General features: G+C 45.0%; 1 protein-coding gene across 1 annotated transcript in view; it reads left to right on the top strand.

Moving 5' to 3' along the window:
* LOC126483946 (nuclear pore complex protein Nup160 homolog) overlaps positions 1-27,255 on the top strand; it is a 91,246-nt gene that overhangs the window by 53,253 nt on the left and 10,738 nt on the right. The window contains exon 3 of the mRNA XM_050107233.1: positions 962-2,329. Within this exon, the coding sequence (XP_049963190.1) occupies positions 962-2,329 (1,368 nt within the window). The remainder of the gene's footprint in view (positions 1-961; positions 2,330-27,255) is intronic.

The following is a 27,255-nucleotide window of genomic DNA, read 5'->3' as shown; positions in this document are numbered from 1 at the left end:
TTTGTAACCTTTCTCAGCCTATTCCACTGCCTCCATGAGGAAGAAAGATTAGTTCTGAAAGTTGTATTTTTCAGTAAGCTACACATGTTGATGGGTGAGTCTATTGAGGAGCTCAGTTAGCCAACAGGGGCAGTAGATCTGTTGAAGTTAGGCTTCCTATACAGGGATTTAGTCCGCACTGCTTGTCTGTTTCTATAAGCTTAGTGACCTCTGTTGGTTACTATGGTGGAATATGCTGTATCTTGCAGAATGGGAATGCATCTTGCTAAACCTGGATCTGAAGGATGGTGAAAACTTCTGTAAGATTGGCCTTAACTATACAGTGAGCAGTGTACTGATGAGTTGGTTGTCAGTTGATGCAGAACAGTTAATAACTTGCACTCTCTGGAGCTCCAGCTGCATTCCAGTTTAATTTTCCGAAAATGGACCACTGGTTTAAACTCGCACACAAACCATTGAAGTTTTGTCTACACAGAAACTACCGAGTAATACGTAATAATTAGTGTGTAAAAATTTTTTATGCTTATTATCACAAAGGAGAAGGAAAAAAGGCAAATTATCTCCCTTTTATATTCCGGAAGTCCTTGAATAAATTGAGGGATCTCCTAAGCCTGGGGTGACAAGAACAGACAGATTTTTTAATCAATCATAAGACTCCGTATTAGCAACATGGGTTGCAGATCTTAATAACACATCAGATGATCACATCCACTTGGCAAGGGCCCTCTGATTCTGTTCGTTGTCTGATAAGTAAAATGCTTCCTTTTGCCTTTATTTCTTGATAATGTCATATTATATGCACCTTGTGCCTCTATGGTAATACTTTTGTTTGATTGTACACTCTGTTTACACTAGCAGGAGTAGACTCACAAAAGTGTGTCTGTAGGGAGAAGGGTTTGTTTAGGAGTTTCTTTTTTCTGTAATGAACATACTAATTTCTTACTGTTCTTTTTTTCCACAGGTGCAGTACTACTTAAATCTGATTAAGAAGTTTGAGATGGAAAAGCATTGGGATAGTGTAATAAACTTAGCTACAATTGGTCTTAGCAAAGCTAAAACAAATGAAGACATATGTACATTTCAGTCTATAATATTTTTACAACACATGAAACTGGGACATTATGTTGAAGCATTTTATATACTTCCACAAATGCCAGTTTCTGTATGTCGTCATGATTGTATGCGACAAGCTATCGTCACTTTGACAGAAAGAAATCATTTTGATTATCTTCTGGAGTTTCCTTGCCAGGATATGTACTCAGAATTTGAGAGTATTCTCTTATCAAGAGCACGAACTATGGATTTACAGGATTCTCCATACTACAACTTCATGTATTCCTTCTTCATCAAAAGGGGACAGCTATGGGATGCAGCCAAAGTAATGTATGAACAAGGATTTCGCCTAGGACGTGAAGGAGATGGAACTCTCTCAACTATAGAAACACAAAGTCACTGCTATTTAGCTGCAATTAATATCCTCTCACTTCTTGATGAAGATGTGGCGTGGGTTGTGAAGCCTATTGAAAAAGTCCCAATGGGAAATGGATTATTGGACACAGAATTAGATGAACTAGAAGAGGCACTTGGTGAAGAACAGGAACATGAAGTACAACTCGAAGAGTCACATGAAGAATTGAAAGAAGAAACTATAGATGATGCCATTGAGGTGAAACTGCAGGAAGATGTGTGTGATCAGCAGAGGAAGGTAAATGAGGTGCCTCAACAAGAACAGGAAAATGACAAAGATGTGGAAATTGTGGGAGAAGTAAAAGAAAGGCTTACCAAGGAGGAGAGGTGCAGGAGAGCTCTAGCTGTTATGGAGGAATTTGAGAGAGAACTTGAAGAAGAACTGGAAAAAGGTGTCGAGGAAGAGATGAAAGATGAGGAAATGTTAAAATGTGAAAGGAAAGATAAAGTACAGCTGTTAACTGTTAATGAAGTGCGTAAGGAATATAAGGTAGTTATGGCAAAAATAAGACTGATGAAATTCTGTCCCAGAGAATACTCCAACATGGCGCCTGGTTTGGGAGTAAATGACTTTGTGGCAGTGCTAACTAGTGTTGGGTTATATGAATTAGCACTTGAACTGTGTGATACTTTTTCTCTCTCCATGCAGTCAGTATTTGAGGCACTCACCATGACCTGTATTTCACTGTCAACATTGCGGCGTTACACCACTGAGGACTTGGATTATGCTTGGCAGTGGTTACATGAAAATGGTGTGTCAAACATTGTGGTCAGTGAGCACAATATAGTAAATCTTGCTTGGGGCCTATTGGAAACTTTGTGTGAAAAATATGAAGGACAAGATGACACACAGCTACACAAGGTTTGTCACATTCCTTTTATTTTATTTTTTAATTCTTCCTATTGAAATTATTCCTTAAGGCTGGTAGTGTTTTGTAACAGTAAACTCAGATGTAGAGTTCTGTACGGATGGTGTCTGTTTTTTCAGACATGCATATCCAAAAGAATAAACACCATTGACTCAGTCAGCAGGTGTATTCAGTACATGCCGAAATAAATATCCAACATTTAGCTGCAGTGGGGTATTACAATATTTCAATGTGGATGCACACCAGTATCTGAACCCTTGAGAGAGTGTGGTTAGGCTGCAAGCAAGTGGATTAATGGATAGGAGGTGCTGCTATGTAGTGAGTGACTTTTGGGGGTTTTGGTTGGACTGGGCACGCTTGGATAGCTGAGGCTGTTTGACCGCTCACATAAAGCAAGAAGTTTGGGTTTGACTCCTGGTCCAGCACAAATTTTCATCTGTTGCCGTTGAGTTAACTCAGTGCCCCACTGCAGCTAAACATCAGATATTTTTTTCACGATGAAAGGTATTGTAATCATTCTGGCTTTTGTATTTCATAGTTCATTCTTTTTGTAATACTGATTTCAAAGTATTTTATGTTCTTTCTTTTTGTGATTTATTGCAACAACCTGAAATTTGTTACTTACATAACAGTGAGTGAGTAGCTGTAAATGCAGAATATAGTATATGTGTAATGATATCTAATTTCCAAGTCAAAAGTTTTGTTTTGTTTAGAATGGAGTGTTCCTGGTTACACAAAGTATCCTGCATCAGTAGATTGGTTCATTAATGTGTTATCAAATACTAAAGCAGTGCACTAATGGAAAAAGTAATACAATACCATGCAAACATTTGCATGCCCATGACTTTTAAACTTATTATCCAAATCATAAAGTAGGCAGTAGATCATACAGAATGAAAATTATCATGTTGTTGGTCACATGAGGTGTAAGGGTGATTGAGCATCAGTGACATTTACTGTTTTCCGTGGACATCTCATAGGCAGCATCCGCAGATCACAGATTTCTTAAAAGATGAGACTAGATCTGTAAGGTCTGCTACCCGTTTCAGATGACACAATCGCATGATTGACAGTGAAGCAATTGTGGAGGCTGGGGAAAGTAACATCCTAGAGCACATGAAGTTCAGTGTTGTAGTTTGTGAATAAGCTACTGAAGCTGCGTACCTTGTAGATTGAACATGCATATCATTCACTGTGAAGAACTGGTTCCTCCTATACAGTACTGGTGTGGGAGTATTCACAACATGTAACAGAAGCAAGTTGTCCACCTTCATTTCTCTATCATGGCCAACTCCCAGAGGTCCCACAGCTCTTTTGCATGACCCCAAGCTATTGCAGCCTTTTTTCTTTCTTGGTGTGTTTTCCCTTCCCCATGCTCACTCCTTCCCATCATCACTCCTCCTCCTCCTGCCCTCTTCCACACTTTCTCCCTCAGTGTTTCCCTTTATGATGACCCAGCTATTCTCTCGGTTTTGATATTTCTTTTTGTTCTCATATCTCGTGTTTCCACTCTCTCACCCATCCCCACCCTCGCCCTTTTTTCTTTTTTTAAATTTTTTTCTGGTCTCCTGTAGGGGACGACCTCCCTTTCTAAATTCTGTTTCCATAGTGTGAGCCATTTGGTGAAGAACTCCCTCCCTAGCATCTCTGGCACACGTTCCTCCCACCCCCACCCCTCCACCCCCCCACCTTCCCCCTTCCTTCGCTAACAGGCTGGCATAATTGGCTGTCAGCATGCTGCCTCTTGAGATCGGTATTGACCTTTGATCGGTATTACACTGTCAAATTCTAAGGATTTGGAATGTGGAATGACATACTCTGACTTTGTCGAACAAACTACAGGCAATAAAGGACACCACGAATTTGTGGAGGTCCTCCATGTGGGCCTCTTGGAAGGACTCTTATCGTTCTTTACCGGCTCCACATCAGCCATACTTGGCTGACTAATGGTCATCCTCTCCATCTCAAGGATTAGGCACAGCATTGTTGTGGTGCCTGATTGACATTGGCCCACATTTTGCTGAACTGACACAATCGCATGATTGGCAGTGAAACAATTGTGGAGGCTGGGGAAAGTAACATCCTAAAGCACATGAAGTTCAGTGTTGTAGTTTGTGAGATAAGCTACTGAAACTGCGTGTGTTGTAGATTGAACATGCATATCATTCACTGTGAAGAACTGGTTCCTCCAATACAGTACTGGTGTGGGAGTATTCACAACATGTAACAGAAGCAAGTTGTCCACCTTCACTTCTCTATCATGACTAACTCCCAGAGGTCCCACAGCTCTTTTGCACGGCCCCAAGCAATTGCAGCCTTTTTTCTTTCTCGATCTGTTTTCCCTTCCCCATGCCCACTCCTTCCCATCATCACTGCTCCTCCTCCTCCTGCCCTCTTCCACACTTTCTCCCTCAGTGTTTCCCTTTATGACGACCCAGCTATTCTCTCGGTTTTGATATTTCTTTTCGTTCTCATATCCCATGTTTCCACTCACTCACCCCCCCCCTTTTTTTCCCCTATAGGGGATGACCTCCCTTTCTAAATTCTGTTTCCATAGTGTGAGGCATTTGGTGAAAAACTCCCTCCCTAGCATCTCTGGCACACGTTCCTCTCCCCCCCCCCCCCCTTCCTTCCCCACCATAGCTCACCCTGCTGCCTCCCTCCTCTCCCCCCCCCCCCCCCAATCTCCTGCTAGGTCACCAGCATATGTAGTCACTCCATTTGGTGGGGATGTTATGTGCCCATCTGGCTGAGCACACTGACAACACAGGGCTCTCACTTGTGATATATGAGCTGTCATTGCCTTGTGTATACCTATTACTGGTTGCTCATTTTTTTTGGGGCCGTGCCATGCAGCCCTTGGCCCGGCTGGGGGCGCCCATGGGGTGAGCCCTTAATCGAAGTGGGTGGTACCAAGGTGGATGCTCTGCACCTGAACCATGCTAAGCTCAGTACTTCTGGCCCCTCCTTGTGGCCTGCTGTGGACTTAATCTTCATGACTCGCTACCCCTGGTGTAAGCAGACAGTGACTTAGCAGCTGACCTGGTTCTACAGTTTATTCATGAAGTGGGTTTTTTCCACTTTCTCTGAAGGAAGGCACGTCAGCCCATTGAGGGTTTGGCAGGATGTCCTGTTGCCTCCAGTGCCCTGAGTGGACAGCGGCTTGTTCTACCCTCTCTTTTGCTCTTCTTCTCTGTTCTTGTGTGTTCTGTTTAACTTGGTGTTCTTCCTTTCTTTCCCTGTGTTTCATTCATCCTGTCCATGTTGCTAGTCTTTCCTGGGTATTGATGAGTGGGATACGCCCAGGTAAGTGGTGTGGGGTCCCTCAGTTCACTTTCTGCTTTTGAGGGCTTTCGGCAGCTCCCTGGATGGGGCACCTTGCCTGCCTTTCTTCCTTTCCTCCCTTTTCTTCTTCTGTGTTCATTTCTCTAGGCTTTTTGTCGGGCGTAAGTAAATTTCAGGATTTTCTTTCATGTGGTTTGGCACACTAGGCTCTTCTTTGGTGCGTAGTTTTGTTGGCATGACTGTTTCAGGTAGGAGGGACTGAGACCTTGTAGTCTGGTCCTTTTAATCATTAAACCAACTAACAAATGTATCATTACCAAGCGGGGAGTGGGGAAAATTCTTTGCTGTTCCTTGGCCAGATGGTGAAAGGCTGAAAAGTTGGCCTGCTGGTATTTCTGCAGACAGATCAATTATTAAATCAGCTGTATAACAATTCCACCCATTGTTCATCTACCTATATCAGAAGCAAGCCTAGTTAACAGTCATTTATATCTTAATATTCGAAAGGTTGGGAAAACGGAATAAATCTGTGATAAGTATATAACACTCAAAAACTCCCCAACCAGTGCAGTTGCAGTTGTGTAAGTCCTGTAGCACTCCCCACTTAGTCTAGGAACTTAACCATAGACTTTGGACCTGACAAGGAAATTCCCATCGCACCCCTCTCAGATTTAGTGGTACAAGGGCTCAGTGGTCAGCCCGTCAAAAACTGAATACAGATCAAGCATGAAACCAGGTGGAAGGTGTTTTGACCTCTGTGTGTGTGTGTGTGTGTGTGTGTGTGTGTGTGTGTGTGTGTGTGTGTGTGTGTGTTGGGGGTGGGGGTGGGGGGGACGACAATAGAAACAGTGGACAGTCCAAGCACATCAAGAGCAACTGAGAGCAGTGTGGAACAACTATGGCGTCGTGGTTAAGTGGTCACAGTATTAATCTGCAAAGCAGGCGAGCCATGTTCAAAGATCCCTAATACCAACGCTGTTCACTGTATTCAAATTTGTGTTTGTGTCATGGTGTAACCTCCATTTTCAACATCGAGGGATAAGGAATGGACGTATAATGAAAGCTGATTTTGCACATCTACTCTATTAGCAGCCGAAAGGAAGTGGCTTTCGAATGCGAATTGCAAATTTTTGATGACAAGGTGACAAGTAAACCGAATCCTCCACTGGAAACCACATCTGGTGTGTCATACACAGCATTAGTGACAATATGTGTGTCATACGATAGGAATCTCTTATTGATGCATCTAACTTGCGCACCTGATGAATGAGTGAGAGATGCCTCCTTGCCCGGTTTAGGTGGTTTGTATGAATGTGATAACTCCCAAAGAAATAATGAAAACACAGTAGTGTATCACATAAGTTGCAACAAATAAAAGCAACAGTTTCACAATTACACTTCCCTGTGCTCTACCAGAACACGTTTTTAACACTTTTTGTGTTGCATTCTGTTTTGGAAGTTCGGCTGTTGAATTCCTTTGTTGTAACATGGTTCACGCCTGTTTATTTATTCTTTTCATTACCTTGACATGTGTATGTGGTATCTTGCCTGCTCTCACTTTTCATAACATAATTTTGTGAAGGGGGAGGGAGTAAATGGCACAAGGGAGTTTGGAACATGGCTTGTCTGCTTTGCATTCCAACACCGTGACCACTTTTTTGCTTTCTTTTCACAGTTCAGTACACTTTCTTCCTGTTTCCCTGCTTGATCCTTGTTCAGTTTTTGACAGGTTGCCCACTGAGCCATCTTACCACTACATCTGAGGGGGTTGCGATCAGGAGTTTACCTTGTATCATTCTAAAGAAACTGTGGTCTTCTGAGTGGAATGCCATTGTCACATCCATAATAGCATGACATGTCAAGAATCACACAATATCAGCAATGTAACTGTCCTGTAACATACTAACCCAAGTGAAGCTGCATGGATGCTCATTCAAATGACAGAGCCATTACAAGCCTCAGGAACCTGTTTGGGCTTGAAGAAAGCAGAACTTGACTGGACATAAGTTAACTGTGTATGTCTGGGCTGCTGTCTTCAGGAGCAGAGTGGTTTATCCTCTAAAAGGACATTTTGGTAGGTGGTGTTGCTGAAGTGGTGTCAGACCACATGGAAATAGTGGCAAGCACTTTGGCAAAAAGGAGGAGAGGGGATGTTAAGCTTCATCAGTGATGAACTTTCACATCTTTTACCGTTTTACTTCCAGCAGTGTGGCCGTGAAGTATCTTAGGCCACCTACAAGTCAGTGAGGCTTGAAACTTGTGTTCTCTGAAGAACATAGTGCATAATAAACCACTGCAGTTTAACTTCTAGCGTAAACCACAATACTGCTCTTATTCTCCTCAGATATGCAAGGTGTGATTAAGAAATAATTCATTTTTTTTTTATTCATGTAGATCAGTGTTATTCTTCAAAATAGTCTCCATTAGAATTAGATACTGGTCACTTGCATTTTCCAATCCTGAACGTGGTTCACACCTGTTTATTTCTGTAACTTAATCTGTAACTTAATCTTTAGTGGTTACTGCTGTATACGGGGGCTGGGATATCATAACTATTTCTTCCATGCAAACGGCATTGAACTTTCAGATAGTATCCTCTATTGATCATTCTCCTGCTACAGGATCCGTGAACATATTCTCAGTTCAAATATAATAAATTTCCTTGAGACGGAAAAGCTTTTGCCCACAAATGAGCACTGATATACAAAGCGTTGCTCATGTGAAAATCAGCTTGCCATTTTCTCACACGATATCTTTATCGAGCCACGGATGATAGGCAACAGGCAGATTCTATATTCCCAGGTATGGAAAAAAGTTTTGGCACAGTACCCCAATGCTGTCTGTTAACGAAGGTACGAGCATGCGGAGTGGGTTCGCAGGTTATGTTAATCCCCCGCAAGGCGCACACTGCTCTTTGATGGGTTTATGCTTGGCTACCATGAGGCCCAAGCCTGTGCAGCATCTTTTCCCTTTCGTGCTGCATGGCTACCCTCTTGCCATTCTTTCCTCCCTCCCTTGGGGAACAAGTCTGGGATGTTTTTGAAAATGTGTTCTGCATATTCAGTCGCCGATATCAGAGCAGTTTCTCCATTCTCTTTCATTTCTTTTTTTTGTTCCCCTTCTTCTATCCTTCCTCTGCTTCGGTGTTTGAGGTTCATCTTTTTCTTCTTGCTTCCTGTGCACTCCTAAAGGCCAACCCATGCATATGACGCGTAACAGGTGACTGGGTAACGCATAATACCCAGCCCCAGGTTGACAGGTAGGATTTGCATGTACCCCTGATAAAGGTCAGGCCCATGGAGGGGTGATTGCTGGAGCTGCTACCATCCCAAATTGCCGATTGTTCTCTCTGTCAGGTGTTTGGGAGGAGTGACGTGAGGTGTGAACAGTCACCTAAGGCGGTTGCGCCCCCTTCTGAGGGGGCCCCCAGTTTGAAAGAGCGCGCCATCGGAGACATTGATAGTCATGGGGGATTATCTCACAGTGAGCCAGTCATCTTTTTCACCATCAACACAGGGTGTATACGGCCCGGGACAGCCGGAAGAACCAGGGAAAACCCGGGAATTTTTTCATCCGGGAGAAAACCGGGAAAAACCCGGGAATTTTTTAGAATTCTAGTAATTTTTCATTGTTTTAGTTTTCAGGTTAAATTTTTGTAACTTTGACTGGTAAGAACCAATACTCTAACATAGAATAATTCTGTATCTCGCTATTGCTTAATAATACTGCAGCAATAAAAAACGAACAAGAGAAAAAATAAACCTGAAGTCGCAAGGGAAATGCACCATACACAATAACAAAACACAGTGTTTATACAAGCGTCTGCCTACAGCAAAATGTGTCAAAGGCTTTAGGAAGACTATGCAATGTTTCATAACAACAAATTGCCTCTGATGAGTGTGACGTCACAACTGTTCACATTATATTCGTTTGAGCAGTTATGAGCGAGCTTATGCGCATGTGCAGTTGAGTCGCGTATGAGTAGTACCTTCTCCTGTTTCTGATTACAAAAGTGTGGCAGTTAGCTGTATAAGCAATAGCAGCAGGCAGCCAGATGCAATCCGGAAAAATTTTACTGGTGCGCCTACGCTGCCTGATTCACGCATGCGCAACAGGCCTGGAACTAGGGGGTGGGGACAAACCCTGCCCCAGGTGGCAGTTTCGGGGGGAGGGGGGGGGGGGGGGGGGGGAATTAATATTATTGAGGAAAAGGACCTTATTTCACAAAGCGCCTAACAACCAGTGCACAGTGGTCTACCGAATGCCAATCGCTTTTTATGTGGTCAACTGCGTTTGCAAATGATCAGCGTTGTTATAACTACTAACTAGATTCAGACTTCCAGAGTGGAAATAAACTACTAACGGGAATAACAGGCAACAAATATTGCGTATTGCCTCCTCCGTGTATCCAAGAAAATTTAATTTTGACAGAAAATTTTTGGTAAGACCACTACATTACTAAGGGCCAGTAATACAGTCCCAGGCTTGCAGCCATTAAAGTTCTATTCTGGGAGTAGCGCGGAAAACGCGTTGTACGAACACGTAATAACACCTAACCGGAGAATAAATGCGAGTAACTAAACCGGTGATTGTGGCAGGGTTAGTGAAGTTAACAGAAGAATAATTTTTGACACTGGCAGGAATAGTTACAGAATTAGTGATGACAAGATTGTTTGTTAGAAACAAATCACAGAAGAATATGACAATTCCAAATTTATATAAAAATTTCGTACTACTACTTTTCGATCTCATGCTTCAGAAGCTAGAGTGTATGAATGAAATGTGAAACTATTTCCTAACATAAAACTTTTTGCTTGTAGTAGACCTAATAGGCATTTGATATTGGTACTTTGTGAATTATATTCCGTGGTGTTATAAACATGACCATTTGTGCCAAAACAGTCTCATTTATTTGGTGTGTGTAACAATTACTGCAATATTAGGCAGGCGTATTTCATTTTATCTAGCAGACAGTGACAAAATACATGTAATCAGATCGAGAAACCACACCAGTCTTGGGTACTATTTGTATCGACAGCTTTTCTAGTATTAGACGACGACATTTCGTTTTTTCATGTAGCAAAACGTTGACGAACTTTGTTGGGGTAATAGATTCTTTCCCAGAAAGGAAAGTACGCCATATAAATCTGAGGCAAGATTAGAGAGAGAAAAAGCTAGGACTCGAGGATTGAAGAAATGTGTTATACTGTCTTGCTTGTCTCTTGTCTTTACTCGTTTTATGTATCTTATATTTAATTTTATGTCACACAAAATAGGAAGTTATTAGCTAATAGGCAGTAAAGACTGCAGGATGTCAAACCGGCCGATTGGGGGCAGGAGAGGTACCACAGGACATTTTAATTTACACTGGCATGAATATAGTTTGATGGCACCCATTACAAAATATTGCATGTTTGAATTACACAGAGTGAAATACAGAGACGTGCGATGGAAGAATGCTGTGTGAAGAGGCGTGGCACTGCACTTTGGCACACTTAAGACCAAATAACGTGTCTTACACGTGACCTGTGTTTACATTAAGTGATTTTGGTGTTTCCTCTTCGTTTATTTCTCTTACGTCAAATGAAAACAAATCAGATTTCTGTGGCCGGGAGCTATCAAGTGAATTAAAATACATTCACTTAATTGCGGAAGGCTAAAATACATTATTAGTTTCAGATTTTGTTTCCACCTTTCTGACAGTCAAGCATTAATCGCCTTGGTCCACAAAATTCCCATGCTCATGGAGTGTCCTCGAATGTCTTGTTTCTTTTATGACATAATGTAAGATCTTTGAATGTTTTACACGTACGAACGTACAGGCTTCCTGCGTCATCGTAGCTGTGCAAGCGCGGTGCTGCCTGGTGCTCTCTCGCAACTGCTGAAACTAATCTATTTCTAGCAGGTCACGAGAAAATATTCAGAATGGTTGTTGGGAAGCGTTACTTTCAAAGTAAATTTCTTTTTACGCAAGATGAACTCTGTGCGCGAATGTCCGATGAACTTTTTAAATCACAGGGCGTTTGACTCCCATTCAAAAATCAAATCTTTGATGACGACCATTTAGAATATTTTCGAGCCCAGAAGATCAGACATTTATGTCGTTGTTAAAAAATTTACTGGCACATTTGTGTTATGTATCTTAAAGTGTAACACGTGCAAAAAAGATCAACATTATGTGTAAAAGCTTAGCTTCTCCTGCAGCTTATTAATCTTAGAGACCAATATTATACGTAAAAGCTTTTCTTTTCTTGTAGCAACACTATGTATATTAATTTAAACTGTACCTTTTCCTATTTGTGTGTTCGCACTACTTAACACTGATGTTGCTATTGGCTGACTACATCACGTGTCCTACACTCTGAATATCCGCTGTCATCGGCTAGCGAGATCGCTTGACGTGAGCTATGACTGGTTTACAAAAGCGCATTACAATCTCGATTTCAATTCTTTGGAAAGTAACATGCGGTGTTTGGTGGAATTCGAATTTATATTTTGGTAATACGAAAATATGCAGTGTACATGTTGCTCCACATCAGACATCTTTCCAAAAACATATTTTTTCCCCCGAGTTTCGTTTTCTAAAGTGCCAAGAAATTCTATGCTGGTGTATAAAACCACAACCATTGAAAGGAGTGATAAGTTTTACAGTTCCGAGGAAAAGTATGCTGTTACTTAACACGGAAAAAGTGTATTTTTAGCTGGGAAATCTGGGACTTTCTTTTCCTCGGCCACGTATACACCCTGCAACATCTACCAAACATAAACTGAAAAAGGCTAATTCTTCAAAGACCCTCCCAACTGCACCACGGTTCCTTGTGGTATCATGTACTAAAGACGGTCAGTCCTTTGCTACATTAAATCCATTTGTTATTCAGAAAGGTGTTGATGCAATTGCTAGCCCTGTGAAATCCTGTTCTCGTTTACGAAATGGCGCATTGCTTTCGGAGACCACTTCTGGTTCTCAAACACAACAACTGCTTGCAGCTTTGCTCCTCCACAGCTGTCCTGCTCATATCGAGGCCCATTGAACGCTGAATTCTTCCCTTGGTGTTATTTACAATAGGCTGCTCAGTGGTCTGACTGAGGCAGAAATCCAAACATACCTCTCTGATCAAGGTGTCACTGAAGTCCATTAGGTGATGAAAAAAGTAGATGCATCCCTAGTGCCCACACACACATATTTTCTCACTTTTGATAGAATGGTGCTTCCATCAAAGATCCAAGCAGACTATGAAGTTATCACAGTATGACCGTGTATTCTGAACCTGATGTGCCGCTACCAGTATCATCGTTACATACTCACTCGAGAGTCCTGTCGACACCCGGCCAAATGTGTAAAGTGTAGGGATGCTCATGATGGCGATTGTTTGCCTCCTCCTCCACACTGTATCAACTGCAATGGCAACAATACAGCCTTCTCCCATGTATCTTGATGAACGAACTGTCCAGGAAATCCAGGTGAAGGAAAAATGCCTTACCCGGTTCACTTGCAAGTTTTTGGCTAATCAGAAACCTCATGTTCTACCATCTGGCACCTACAGTATTGTTCTTGCTGCATCTTGCTCCACTAAGGTCGTGGCCACACAGACATACGACCTCAAATTTAGTACTGCGATCGTGAAATCATGGAGCTTCGTGGTAGTGTCCCATATCATCGTCCAGTTGTGCAAGAAGCCACTAACCTCTTGCCTCTCAGGCTGAAGTCACCTGCTACACAACCGCCAGGCCGGAAAGGACAGAAGGAATACACTCGTGAAGACTTCCTTCATCCATCCAGCCAACAAGCATCAGAGTACTACGGTGTGTTGTTGATTTTCACTTATGGACCGTCTGACAGCAACAGAAACAATAGAAATCATAGAACAAAATCTCTCATCCCACAGCAACCTCACCACAGACACAATAAAAGAAATAACAGATATGCTCAGACTGACAACTGAACAAAACTACTTTCAGTTTGAGGAAGAATATTATCTACAAACGGATGGACAGCCCATGGGATCCCCAATATCAGGAACACTAGCAAACATTTTCATCAGTCACCTTGAAAATCAGATATTTGATAAGATAACCACAAATGAAAGTTTCAAAATCATATATTGGTACAGATACGTGGATGACATTATTTGTTTGGTAGACGAGCCAAGTGAAAAAATAGATGAACTCCATTCAGAAATAAACAAAGCTCATAAGAACATAAAATTCACACTTGAAAAAGAAAAAGAAAATCAAATAAATTTTCTTGACATTACAATTAAAAAAGAAAATGGAAAACATACATTTAACATCTTTAGAAAACCAACAGCCACGGACACAATAATACATTCCACATCCAACCACCCCCAAAGCCAGAAATTTGCAGCACTAAGACACATGTTACATAGATTAAACAGAATCCCACTCAGTAAGAGAAACTATGAACAAGAAATGAACACGATCATACAAATAGCTAGGAACAACGGGTATGACACACATGTGGTACACAGGCTCAATCAAAAAATAAAAACACAAATAAAAAACAAACACAACATTTCCACAATACAAAAGAACTCACAAGCTGAAAACTTACAAACACACTCAACAAACACACACAATGACAACACCACACAGAAAAGAACCAGATGGTACACCATGACCTACACACATAAACTAACACACAGAGTTGCAAACATCCTAAAGAGACAGGGCTTCAAAATAGCATATAAGCCTGGGCAAACCCTTCAATCACACCTAAGCCAGCCAGCTACCAAGAGGGACAAATTCCAACAATCAGGAATATATAAACTTGAATGTCAAAGTTGTGATGCAGTATACATAGGCATGACATGCAGGAATTTTGAAACAAGATACAAAGAACATATCAGATGTTGGAAGTATGAAACAAACCATTCCACATTTGCAGAGCATTTAAAACACTACAACCATCATCCTACAAACATGGAACAAGAAATGAAAATAATGAGAATAAGCAACCATGACAAACATCTTATACAAATGCAAGAAAACTTCCACATCCAGAAAGCCATAGCAGAAAACAAACATGTGATAAATGAACAAACACACATCAGCACAGGCTCCTTACTACACTTAATAAAGGAAATGATAACATAAAAAAAAGTATATACCACCAAAATACACACACACACACACACACACACACACACACAACAGCCCCCCCCCCCCCCCACCTCAAAAAAAAAAAAGAAAAAGAAAAAAAAATGCATAACACCAAAATACAGACAGACACACAATATATATATATATATATATATATATATATATATATATATATATATATATATATATATATATATCACACCAAAACACACACACACATACACAGGACATAAACAAAAATAAATAATTAAATACAATAAAATAAAATAATATGACACCAAAAAACACACACACACACACACACAAATGCATACACCAACAGACCACAGATACTTCGATAGTTACACTCATAAGTTTGGCAGTAATATTCGATCTTTGGCAAAAACATTTGACAGTCGCCAACAGAAACCAAAACATTGCATTAAAAAAAAGCGTTCAGTGCATAGTGCTGTGGAATGCAGAAAAAAACAGCAAATTGGCGCTCATAGGAAGAAGAATAAGACCAAAAATGTAACAGGAGCGTAATATATAAGAAACTGTCTACGCAACCTGTAAGTACAGTTCAAAACATTACTACTTAATAGGAAATACCAACCACCAGAACTGTTTATAACCTATAGGCACAGTGACAAAAATCTAAATAAAATAGCTAACATATGTACATATTACAGGCCACTGATGATGCCTTGCAGAAAATAAAGGCGAAACGCGTATGGCACTAAAATTGTGTTTTATTCAGTTGCTGTCAGACGGTCCATAAGTGAAAATCATCAACACACCGTAGTATTACGCGCAACTGAGGAGGACAGGACCAAAAAATTGAAGCATCAGAGTCTTCCTCTGTGAACTGCAAAGACTCGAAGTAGTCAAACAAAGTGAAACCATCTTTTCTGTCACCAACTCAGAGATCCTCTTCGATGGTGCCGCCACGTGATACCCTCACCAGCCGATCTCCTTGTCGTCGATGCACACCACCAACCATTTTCTGCCCTGTACTCTGCAGACTGACAGAAGGAGAATGCCTACACCTCTGTAGACCTCACTGAGCAGGATCCCCCTGCCTCTGTGTCCTGTAGCAGCAAGTCTTTGAAAGCTGGCACCCCCTTCATTTTTTCCTCGTTGTGACACTCTTCCACTGGAATGTCCGCGGCCTTCGATCTAACATAGAGGACTTACAGCTCCTCTTAGAAGCGTATCATACACTTGTTTCCTCCAGGAAACAAAATTGTGTTCTTATGACCGCTTTGAGCTTTCGCATTTCTTTCCTGTCCACTTTGATTTTTCCGCGAAGAATGACATTCGACCTCGTGGGGGAATCATGCGGCTCATCTGGGATGATGTTCATAGTCAACCCATCTTCCTGGCTCATTTTTCTTCCCTTTTCCCTTTGTACCGTTTACATCCCTCCTTCCGGGGCCTTCTGGCTCCGTCTCAGGGTGGGTTCCGTAAAGGCCGCTCCGCCACCGACAATCTGGTGAGTCTGGAGTCGGCCATCCGTACTGCCTTTGCCCGCCGTCAGCACCTGGTCGCTGTCGTTTTCGACATGCGGAAGGCATACGATATGACATGTCGTCATCACATACTTTCTATGCTTCATGGATGGGGGTCTTCGGGGCTCTCTGCCGATCTTTATCCAAAATTTTCTGTCGTATCGCACCTTCCGTGTGCAAGTCGCGGCCTCTCATAGTTCCTCCCGAGTCTAGGAGAACGGGGTACCACAGGCATCTGTCCTCAGTGTCTGCCTCTTTTTAATCGCAATAAACGGTCTCGCTGCAGCGGTGGGAAATTCTGTCTCCGCTTCCCTGTATGCTGACGACTTCTGCCTTTACTACAGCTCTACTGGCATTGCAGCTGTTGAACGTCAGCTACAGGGCGCTACCCACAAGGCGCAGTCTTGGGCTGTAGCGCATGGTTTTCAGTTTTCGGCTGCCAAGACCCGCATTATGCATTTCTGCCGGTGCCGAACAGTCCATCCTGAGCCGCGGCTTTATCTTGCCGACGAACTCCTTGCTGTGGTGGAGACCCACAGGTTTTTGGGTGTAGTTTTTGATGCCTGGTTGACTTGGCTGCCTCATCTTCGGCAGCTTAAGCAGGTGTGTTGGCGGCATCTAAATGCTCTGAGATGCTTGAGCCACACCCGCTGGGGTGTCGACCGATCTACCCTGTTACGGCTCTACCAGGTGTTAATCCAGTCCCGCCTGGATTATGGGAGCCTGGCTTATGGCTCAGCATCCCCATCTGCGTTGCGGGTGCTGGACCCAATCCTCCACAGCGGGATACGCCTTGCCACTGGTGCTTTCCGTACCAGCCCAGTGGACAGCATACTTGTAGAGGCGGGTGTCCCTCCACTGCGGTTAGTGCGCCAACGTTTGCTGGCCGCTTATGCTCCCCATGTTTTCAGCTTGCCCGGGCATCCAAACTATCGTCTCCTGTTCCTGCAATCGGTCGTACATCAGCCAGAACGTCGGCCCCGGTCAGGTTGTACGATCGCGGTCCACGTCAAAGAACTTCTCTCCGGGCTTAGGGTTTTCATTGTTCCACCTCCTTTCTGGGCCACTTTGCGTAAACCCCCATGGTGTGTTCCTCGCCCTTGCCTTCGGCTCGACTTGGCACAGGGCCCGAAGGACTCAGTCCCTCCAGAGGCCTTCCGCCACCGCTTTTATTCCAAACTGGCCACGTATCAGGGCTCTGGCGTTGTATACACTAACGGTTCGATGGTTGCTGGTCGTGTCGGTTATGCGCTAACGCTAGGGGACCATTCCGAACAACGTTCCTTGCCGGATGGCTGCAGCGTTTACACTGCTGAGCTGGTCGCCATCTTTCGTGCCCTAGAGTATATCCGCTCCTGCTCAGGTGAGTCCTTCGTTATCTGTAGCGATTCCCTGAGCAGTTTACGAGCTCTCGACCAGTGTTTCCCTCGTTCTTGTCTGGTGATGGCTATCCATGAGTCCCTGCATACTCTTGCCTGTTGCGGCCGCTCTGTGGTCTTTGTGTGGACCCCCGGTCATGTCGGTATCCCGGGCAATGAACATGTTGACCGCCGGGCGAAAGAGGCCATCAGTAAACCATCTATGGACATTGGCCTCCCAGAGATTGATTTGCGTGCGGTCCTCCGCCGACAAGTTTTTGCACTTTGGGACGCTGAATGGCGCGATCGGATCACGCCTAATAACCTCCGTGCCATTAAGGAGACGACGACTGTGTGGCGGTCATCCATGCGAGCCAACCGCAGGGACTCAGTCGTCCTTTGTCGGCTCCACATTGGCCACTCCCGGCTGACACAAAGTTACTTACTGTGTCGGGAGGACCCTCCTCTGTGTCGCTGCGGGGCGGCTTTGACAGTGGCCCACATTTTGTTGGCCTGCCCCCTTTTAGCTGTGGTCAGGCAGACATTTGCGCTGCCTGATACGCTCCCTGCCCTTTTAACTGATGACCCTGCTATGGCTGGCTTAGTTTTACGTTTTATTCGGGCAGGGGTTTTTTATCATATGAGTGTTTGTTTTATTTTATTGTTTTGTGATCGATTCTGGCCTTTGGCCTACGGTTTTAAACTGAGTTTTTAATGTGTTCTCGGTGGTTGGCTTTTCAATTTTTAATCTATGGTCGGCCAACCACCGCCACACTCCGTGTGATTTTAATTTGTTATGTCTGTTCTTTGTCTGAGTTTTTCTTGCCCTGTGTTGTATGTTGTCTCTGTTATCCGTTTTTTACTCTGTGTGGTAGTTTTTAAGTTTTGGAACAAGGGACCGAAGACCGTTGCAGTCTGGTTCCTTTAATCCCACAAACCAACCAACCATCCCTCCTTCATTCGGTGTCGCTACGGCAAACTTTCTCCAGCTTATTAGGCAACTTCTCACCCCTACCTGCTGCTTGATGACTTTAATGTGCAAACACCCCCCCTCTCCCCCGCACGCGGGTCCGGGGGTTATAATATGCCCGAGGTATTCCTGCCTGTCGTAAGATACAACTAAAAGGTCTCACAAGTTTCGGCCTTTATGTGATGGTCCCCTGTAGGGTTTGACCTCCATTTTTCAAAATTTGCCTGAAGAGCGAGCCAATTATGGAAGGGTGCCTTACGTGGTACATCGTGGCCATCGTGCATTGAGATCTTTAGCCCACTTTCACGTCGTCACATTGCAGTCCCGCCCATTCTCCATCTCTTGCACAAGGGCACCTTCCTAGGTGTGTTTTCCACACGCACTATGCAGTGTCACTTTCTGTGCTGACGATGACCATGGACTTCTTTGGACCTGATATTCAGCACGGTAGTCAGTCCGTTGTGGTGGGGCCGCCATGTACCCTGTTGGTTATAGCCCTCTGACAACACAGGGATCGCTCTGCAGATGCCTGTGCCGTTAACTCCCCATGTATGCCAAGGAGTAGATGCCCATCAACCTGAGGCATCGAGACTCCTGGACATGGCCATCCTGCTGGGTGGCCTTTGCTGGGGGGAGGGCCCCTGGTTGGAACGGGTGGCATCAGGGCGGATGACACGCCATGAAGCGTAGTACGTCACCTTTTGCTGGTGGTCCGCCGCCAGCAGTCTCTAAGCGGGCAAAGTCTAACTTCAGTGCTAAGAAATATGACCCCAAGTCATTCCCCTCCCTGGCCACACCATGGGAGGAAACCCAGGCTAAGGATGGCAGTGAATCTTATTTGTCTCGGTACCTCGTATGTATGAGAGTTGATGGGGAATCTTTCATGTCCATGAAGCCTCAGTTTTTTGTGGAGCGTTTGGAGGACAAGTTTAGGGAGGTGGAGGGATGGTCCAAAATGCGCTCCATGTCAGTTTTGATAAAAACAGCATCCTCTGCTCAGTCACGGGCATTACTTTCTTGTGGCAAGTTGGGGGATGTTTGTGTTACCGTCACGCCTCATAAGAGCTTAAATATGGTCCAGGGTATTATATTCCACAGGGACCTTCTTTTGCAGTCCGACGACGAGTTGCGCACAAATTTAGAGTTGTGAGGTGTTTATTTTGTCCGGCACGTCCATTGGGGTCCGAGGGATAACCAGGTTGCCACCAGTGCCTTCATCTTGGCCTTCGAGGATGACACATTGCCCGAGAAGGTCAAGATGATGGTCTTCCGCTGTGATGTCAAGCCATATATCCCAATGCGGTGCTTTAAGTGCTCTACTTCCGGCCCCACCAGTCGAGATTGTGAACGTCCATCGCATCCCAATACTCCATGTGCCCTGCCTCCCATCTGTGTCAACTGCGGAGAGCATCATGGAATATAAAACCCTGGATGGACTGACCTACACTGAGGTTAAAAGAGGAAATTTGAGCGCCTACATCGTGTGGCTATAACCTCCTCATATGCCGCCGCTATGAGAACAGTTGTTGCCCTATTAGTTCCTCGAATTCCTGTCGCCTCTCAGAAATGGGAGACTACATCTGCCCTGTTGATGGTGGGGGGCACTTACCTCCCCGTTGCTCGCGCACGACCTACTTCAGGAGCAACATCCCCCAACCATAGGGGATTTCAATCCTCACTTCTGAGCCAGAGAAGCGTAAGGCTTCTTCGGCTCCTCTCGCCAGGAAGGGATCCCTTGGGTCACTCTCTTCTCAGGTTTCTGCTAGTGGGAAAGATGACATCTGCCAGTGGCTGAAGAGCCCAAAAGCAGCTGGTCTTAGGGCTTCAAGCTCATCCTCAGTCCCGGAGACTGATTCAGTGAAGTCCTCCCAGCCAGGGAAACCCAAGGAACAGCGCAAGAAATCGAAAAAAGAGACCCCCCCCCCAAGAACAAGGAACTTGTGGTGGCACCCACACCACCGCTAACTAAAAGCTCTGTGTCTGAGGATTGGGTGGAGATTCTGGCGTCCGCTGCTCTCTGGACTCTCAGACACAATGGATATAGACTGCTAAGGCTAAAAGTTGGTGGCAGCAGGTGACCCTGAGGCGTGAACTTCCTCATTGAATGTTTCATGCCTTCCCAGTCTCACGATGACATCACCCTTCAGTGGAATTGCGGCAGTTTTTTCCATCGCCTGGCTGAGCAACTGCAACTGTTAAGCTTTACACCTGCTTTCTGCATTGCTCTCCAGGAATACTGGTTCCCGGCAAAGCGGACCACTGCCCTCCGCGGCTATTAGGGATATTACAGGAACCATAGCGACTATAATCAAGTGTCAGGTGGAGTTTGCGTTTATGCCCTAAACTCAGTCTGTAGTGAAACTGTGCCCCTTCAAACCCCTCTTTAAGCTGTTGCTGTCAGAATACGGGCGACATAGGAAATAACTGTCTGCAGTCTATATCTTCCTCCAGATGGTGCAGTACCCCTGAATGTATTAGCTGCACAGATTGATCAACTCCCTAATTCTTTCCTACTTCTGGGAGATTTTAACACCCATAACCGCTTGTGGGGTGACACTGTGCTTAATGGCCGAGGCAGAGAGGTCAAAACTTTACTGTCTCAGTTTGACCTCTGTATCTTAAATACGCACATTTCAGTGTGTCTCGAGGTAGTTGCTCAGCCATTGATTTATCGATTTGCAGCCGAGGACTTCTCCCATCTATCCACTGGAGAGCACATGACGACCTGTGGGTAGTGACCATTTCCCCATCTGCCTGTCACTGTCTTGGCATCAGGCCCACGGACGCCTGTCCAGATGGGCTTTAAACAAGGTGGACAGGGAAACTTTCACCTCTGATGTCACCATTGACTCTCCCCCACATGGTAACATCAGTGTGATCGTTGGGCAGGTGACTACCACAGTTATTTCGGCGGCAGAAAACGCGATCCCTCGCTCTTTAGGGTGCCCCCGTCGATAGACAGTCCCATGGTGGCTGCTGGAAGTCGCTGAGGCAATTACAGAGCGTCGGTGAGCTCTACAGCGACATCCTTCCCTAGAGCATCTGATAACCTTTAAGTGGCTCTGTGCCCATGTATGCCATCTTATAAAATGACGGAAACAGGAGTGTTGGGAGAGGTATGTGTCGACCATTGGGTGCCACATGTTACGTTCCCAAGTCTGAACAAAGATCAGTTGTCGTTTTGGGTACCAGACCCCAACAGGTGTCCCTGGCGATACCATCAATGGTGTACTATGTACTGAGGCAAGCGCAATTGCCGAGCACTTTGCTGAGCACTATGCTGAGCCCCTGCATCGGAGAAATACCCCCCCGGCCTTCCGCACCCTCAGATGGCGGATGGAAAGGGAAGTCCGCTCGTTTACTACACACCACAGTGAACCCTATAACGCCCCATTTACGGAGTGGGATCCCTTCCGTGCTCTTGCACATCGCCCCGACACAGCTCCTGGGCCAGATCGGATCCACAGTCAGATGATTAAACATCTCTCGTCTGACTACAAGCACCATCTCATCATCATCTTCAACCAGATCTGGTGTGATGGCGTCTTTCCATCGCAATGGCGGGAGAGCACCATCGTTCTAGTACTCAAACCTGGTAAAAACACGCTTGCTGTGGATAGCTATTGGCCCACCAGCCTCACAAATGTTGTTTGTAAGCTGCTGGAACGTATGGTGTGTCGGCGGTAGGGTTGGGTCCTGGAGTCAAGTGGCCTACTGGCTCCATGTGAGGGCAGCTTCTGCCAGGGGCGCTCTACAACTGATAATCTTGTGTCCCTCTAGTCTGCCATCCAAATAGCAACTGTGGTGCAGATCGCTCTACTCTGCTGCAGCTCTACAAATCCCTTGTTCAATCCCACCTTGACTATGGGAGTCTGGTTTCTGGTTCGGCGTGTTGGGTGTACTTGACCCAGTGCACCACTGTGGCGTTCGCCTAGTGATGGGAGCTGTTAGAACGAGTCCAGTTACCAGTGGCCTGGTGGAGGCTGGAGTCCCTCCATTGCGGATCCGACGTGTGCAACTGCTCATTAGTTAAGTTGCACACATTCGTAATTCTCCTGAGCATCTGAATTACAGTATCCTTTTTCCACCCACAGCAGTTCATCTCCCATATCGACAGCCCAGGTCAGGGCTAATGATTGCAGTTCGCGTGCGATCCCTTTTGTCTGAACTGGAGTCCTTCCCTTTACCACCTCCCATGCAGTGCCATCTGCATACCCTCCATGGTGTACACCTGGGCCACAGATACGTCTGGACCTTTCGCATGACCGTAAGGACTCGGTTACTCCTGCCGCTCTCTGCTGTCACTTCTTGATTCTTGACGTGTTCTGGGGCTCTGAAGTGGTTTATACCGATGGCTGATGGTCATGTTGGCTTCGCCTACATCCACAGAGGCCATTTTGAACAGCATTCCTTGCCCGATGGCTGCAGTGTATTCACTGCAGAGCTGGTGGAGCACTTCAGTATATCCGTTCGTGCCCCGGGAATTGTTTCTTCTGTGTACTGACTCCGTGAGAAGCCTACAAGCTATCAACCAGTGCTACCTTCGCCATCCTTTGGTAGTATCCATCCAGTAGGTCATCTATGCCCTGGACTGGTCTCATCATTCAGTGGTGTTTGTGTGGACCCCAGGACACGTCAGCATCCCAGGCAACGAACTTGCTGACAGGCTGGCCAAACAAGCTATGTGGAAACCGCTTCTGGTGATAGGCATCTCTGAACCTGACCTGCGTTCTGACTTACGCCATAGGGTTTTTCGGATTTGGGAGATGGAATGGCATAACAGCACACACAACAAACTGCGTGTCATTAAGGAGACTACGAATGTGTGGAAGACTTCCATGCGGGCCTCTCGCAGGGAATCAGTTGTCTTCTGCCGGCTCCGCAACGGCCATGCTTGGGCGACCCACAGTTACCTCTTGCGCCGTGAAGACCCGCCTGAGTGTCGGTGCGGCGCCCAGTTGACAGTGGCCCATATTCTGGTGCTCTGTCCCACTTTGACTGCCCAGCGACGAAATCTTGGGTTACCGGACTCGTTGCCGCTAATTTTATCTGACAACGCCTCATCGGCTGATTTAGTTTTACATTTTATTCATGAGGGTGGGTTTTATCATTTGATCTAAGTTTTATCGCATGTCCTTTGTCCCTTTGTGTCCTCCACCCTAGTGCTTCGAGGGTGGAGGTTTTAATGTGTTGAAAAGTGGCTGATTTCTCCTTTTTTTATTTTCGTGATCAGCCAGCCATGGTAATCTGCTTTGTTGTTTCAATCTCTTCATCCCGTTTCTTGCGTTTCTGTGGTTTTCTTGTCCAATTTTGTCCATTTACATGTTTGTTGCCCTTCATCGTTCGTGTGATTTTGCTTTTCATTCCGTTTTGAGTTGTCAGTCTCATTTATTTTATTCTCACACTTGTGGCATTGTTTTATTTGGAACAACTGATGATCTTGTAGTTTGGTCCCTTTCCCCCACTTTTAATCCAACCAACCAACTTTTATGTGCACCATCCCCTTTGGGGGCTCACCCATAAGCTGTCAGAGAGGTGCCCTCTTGGCTAACCTTCTCTGTCACCTTAACGTCATCTGCCCCCACATTCTTTTCAGACTCCACTCACATCTATTTCCATTTGGACATCTCCTTCTGCACTGCCTAGCTTGCCCATCATCTCGAGAGGTCCATTCCCGCTGACAGGTACACGAGTGACCATTTCCTTTGTGCCATCAGATTGCTGACTCATGTCTCACCTATGTGCACACCTTAATGACAGCTTTCTCAGATCGACTGGAGGCTTTACTCCTCCCTGGCGGACTTTGACGATGAAAATGTCCCCAGTTGTGATGACCAGGTGGAATATCTTACAAATGTTATCCTTGCTGCTGCAAAAAGTTCCATCTTCACGCGTCTGTTTTACAGTGTTGTGTTCCAGTCCTGTGGTAGATTGAGGCATGCCGCAATGCCATTTGCATGCGGAAACTTGCTCTCCACATTTTTAACTGTCCCTGTGATGGCATATTGCATACATTATAAACAGTTGCATACACAGTGTCATTGTGTTCTTCAGGATATCAAAAAAGGTAGCTGTATTTCATTCACTAGTTCTTTTAACAGTTGCACTCGCTCTTCCATCATGTGGGCCAACCTCTGATGACTCACTAGGACCAAAGTCTATTCCACTATTTCCGGCCTGACAGTAGCGGATGATGTCATAGTGGACCCTATTGCTATTTCCAACACCCTGGGCCTCCATTTTGCAAAGATTTCGAGATCCTCCCACTATAATCCTGCCTTCCTCCCATTGAAACATGTGGAGGAGGCTCAGGTATACCCATCTCTTCCCCGAATTGTTAGTGCTACAATGCCATCTTTACCATGAGGGAGCTAAATCGTGCTCTCACTTCATCCCGATCCTCTGCCCCAGATGTTCACATTCAGATGTTACAGCACGTTTCTTTTGTGGGCAAGCACTTTCTCTGTCCTACGTACAACTGCATCTGGGCAGAGGCCACATTTCCCATATGCTGGCATGAAGCTGCTGTCATACCCATACCTAAGCCCAGTAAGGACAAACACCTTCCTTCTAACTACCACCCCATTTCTCTCACCAGCTGTGTTTGCAAGGTGATGGAACATATGATTTGTGCCCGGCTGGTATGGGAGCTTGAGACTCGCAATTTAGAAACCACTGCATAGTGTGGATTTCGAGCACGCTGTTCTGCAGTGGACCATCTCATCACTTTGTCCACCCACGTTGTGAATGGTTTTCTGTGGAAATCCCAGATTGTGGCTGTTTTTTTCGATGTGGAGAAAGCCGACAACACCTGCTGGAGGACTGGTACCCTCCGTACTATCTATAGGTGATGCTTTCGTGGCCGCATGCCTCATTTCCTTCAGGAATTTTTAAAAACAGTTTTCAAGGTATGTGTGAGTTCTGATTGTTGGACACCTTTATCCAGGAAAACGTCCCCTTTGGAATTGCCATTAACCCTATGATAGCTTGTCTCCAATAGGCATCTCTCGCACCCCTTTCATTGGCGATTTTGTCATCTATTGCAGTCCTCCATGAATCGGTCTCATTGAGAGGTGTCTTCACCGATGTATCAATCGTCTTTACTCATGGAGCATCGGCAATGGCTTTCGTTTTTCTACTGACAAAGCCGTTTGTATGAATTTCTGGTTGCGCAGTTGGTTTCTTCCACTGCCTTTACATCTTATACCTGTTGCTGTTAGGATTGTTCCTGGGGCCCATGCTGGATACGAAACTTCCTTGGTCCTCCCATGTCTCTTATCTGCTGGCCCACTATGTGTAGTCCCTCAGTGTCCTCAGTGGTTCTTTCTGGGGAGCAGATTGGACCACCCTTCTCTGTTTGTACCGGTCTCTTGTCCATTCAAAATTTGACTGTGGGTGTTTCATTTATACATATGCATGTCCATCCCTCTTACGCCGTCTCAATAGTATCCACCATCGAGGCATCTGTTTGGCCGCTGGCACCTTTTGCATTAGCCTGGTTGTGAATCTGTATGCAAAAGCTGGAAAACTACCGCCATGACTTTGTCCTCAACAGATATACACTACTGACCATTAAAATTGCTACACCACGAAGATGACATGCTACAGATGCGAAATTTAACCGACAGGAAGAAGATGCTGTGATATGCAAATGATTAGCTTTTCAGAGCATTCACACAAGGTTGGCGCCGGTGGCGACACCTACAACATGCTATCATGAGGAAAGTTTCCAACCGATTTCTCATACACAAACAGCAGTTGACCAGCGTTGCCTGGTGAAACGTTGTTGTGATGCCTCATGTAAGGAGGAGAAATGCGTACCATCATGTTTCCGACTTTGATAAAGGTCAGATTTAGCCTATTGCGATTGCGGTTTATCGTTATTGTGACATTGCTGCTCGCGCTGGTCGAGATCCAATGACTGTTAGCGGAATATGGAATCGGTGGGTTGAGGGGGGTACGCCATGCAGGATCTATGCATCCAAATTGCATGAAAATGTCAGTTCAAGTATAATATATTTGTCCAATGAATACCTGTTTATCACCTGCATTTCTTCTTGGTGTAGCAATTTTAATGGCCAGTAGTGTACATGCCATTTGTCTGCCATGCATTGCCACCCATCCTATGTCTCCTTCTTTGTTGACTCCTCTGATTGCCAGTAGGGGAGCATTCCTCTTCTCTGTTACCTCTTGGAATTCGCTTTCTGCTCTTGACTGTGGTAACTACATGCCACTTTCCCAATGAGTGTGAACCCTTCACCACCTTGGCTTCATGCAGCTGCCGGTGTTCACCTTGGCCTCCATTTGCTTCCTAAGGACATTTCTCCAATCTTGATCTACTGCCTTCATTTTGACTAACTTCGTATGCAACTTTGTGATAGTACCCTTTATGTTCACTGATGCTTCTCTGACTGACCATGGTGTTGGGTGTGCCTTTGTCATTGGCACCATCATGGTTCGGTATCGTCTCAGTATTTGCAGCAGACCTCTTCACCCTGTATCAGGCCATGCAGTACATCCAGCGAAGCAAGCTTTTCAATTGCGTCATCTGCTCCGACTCAGTGCCCTCCAAAGCCTCTGTGTGCTGTACACCGTCACTCCCTTAGTGCAATGGGTCCAGGAAAGGTGTCACTTGCTCACTCTTCATGGAGCCACTGTGATGTTTATACGGGTTCCTGGTCATGTCGGTCTGACAG

This window comes from Schistocerca serialis, chromosome 6 (assembly GCF_023864345.2).
Source record: "Schistocerca serialis cubense isolate TAMUIC-IGC-003099 chromosome 6, iqSchSeri2.2, whole genome shotgun sequence".
NCBI lineage: Eukaryota > Metazoa > Arthropoda > Insecta > Orthoptera > Acrididae > Schistocerca > Schistocerca serialis.
Note: the sequence above shows the minus strand (reverse complement) of the source record. Positions and strands in the feature narration are given on the sequence as shown.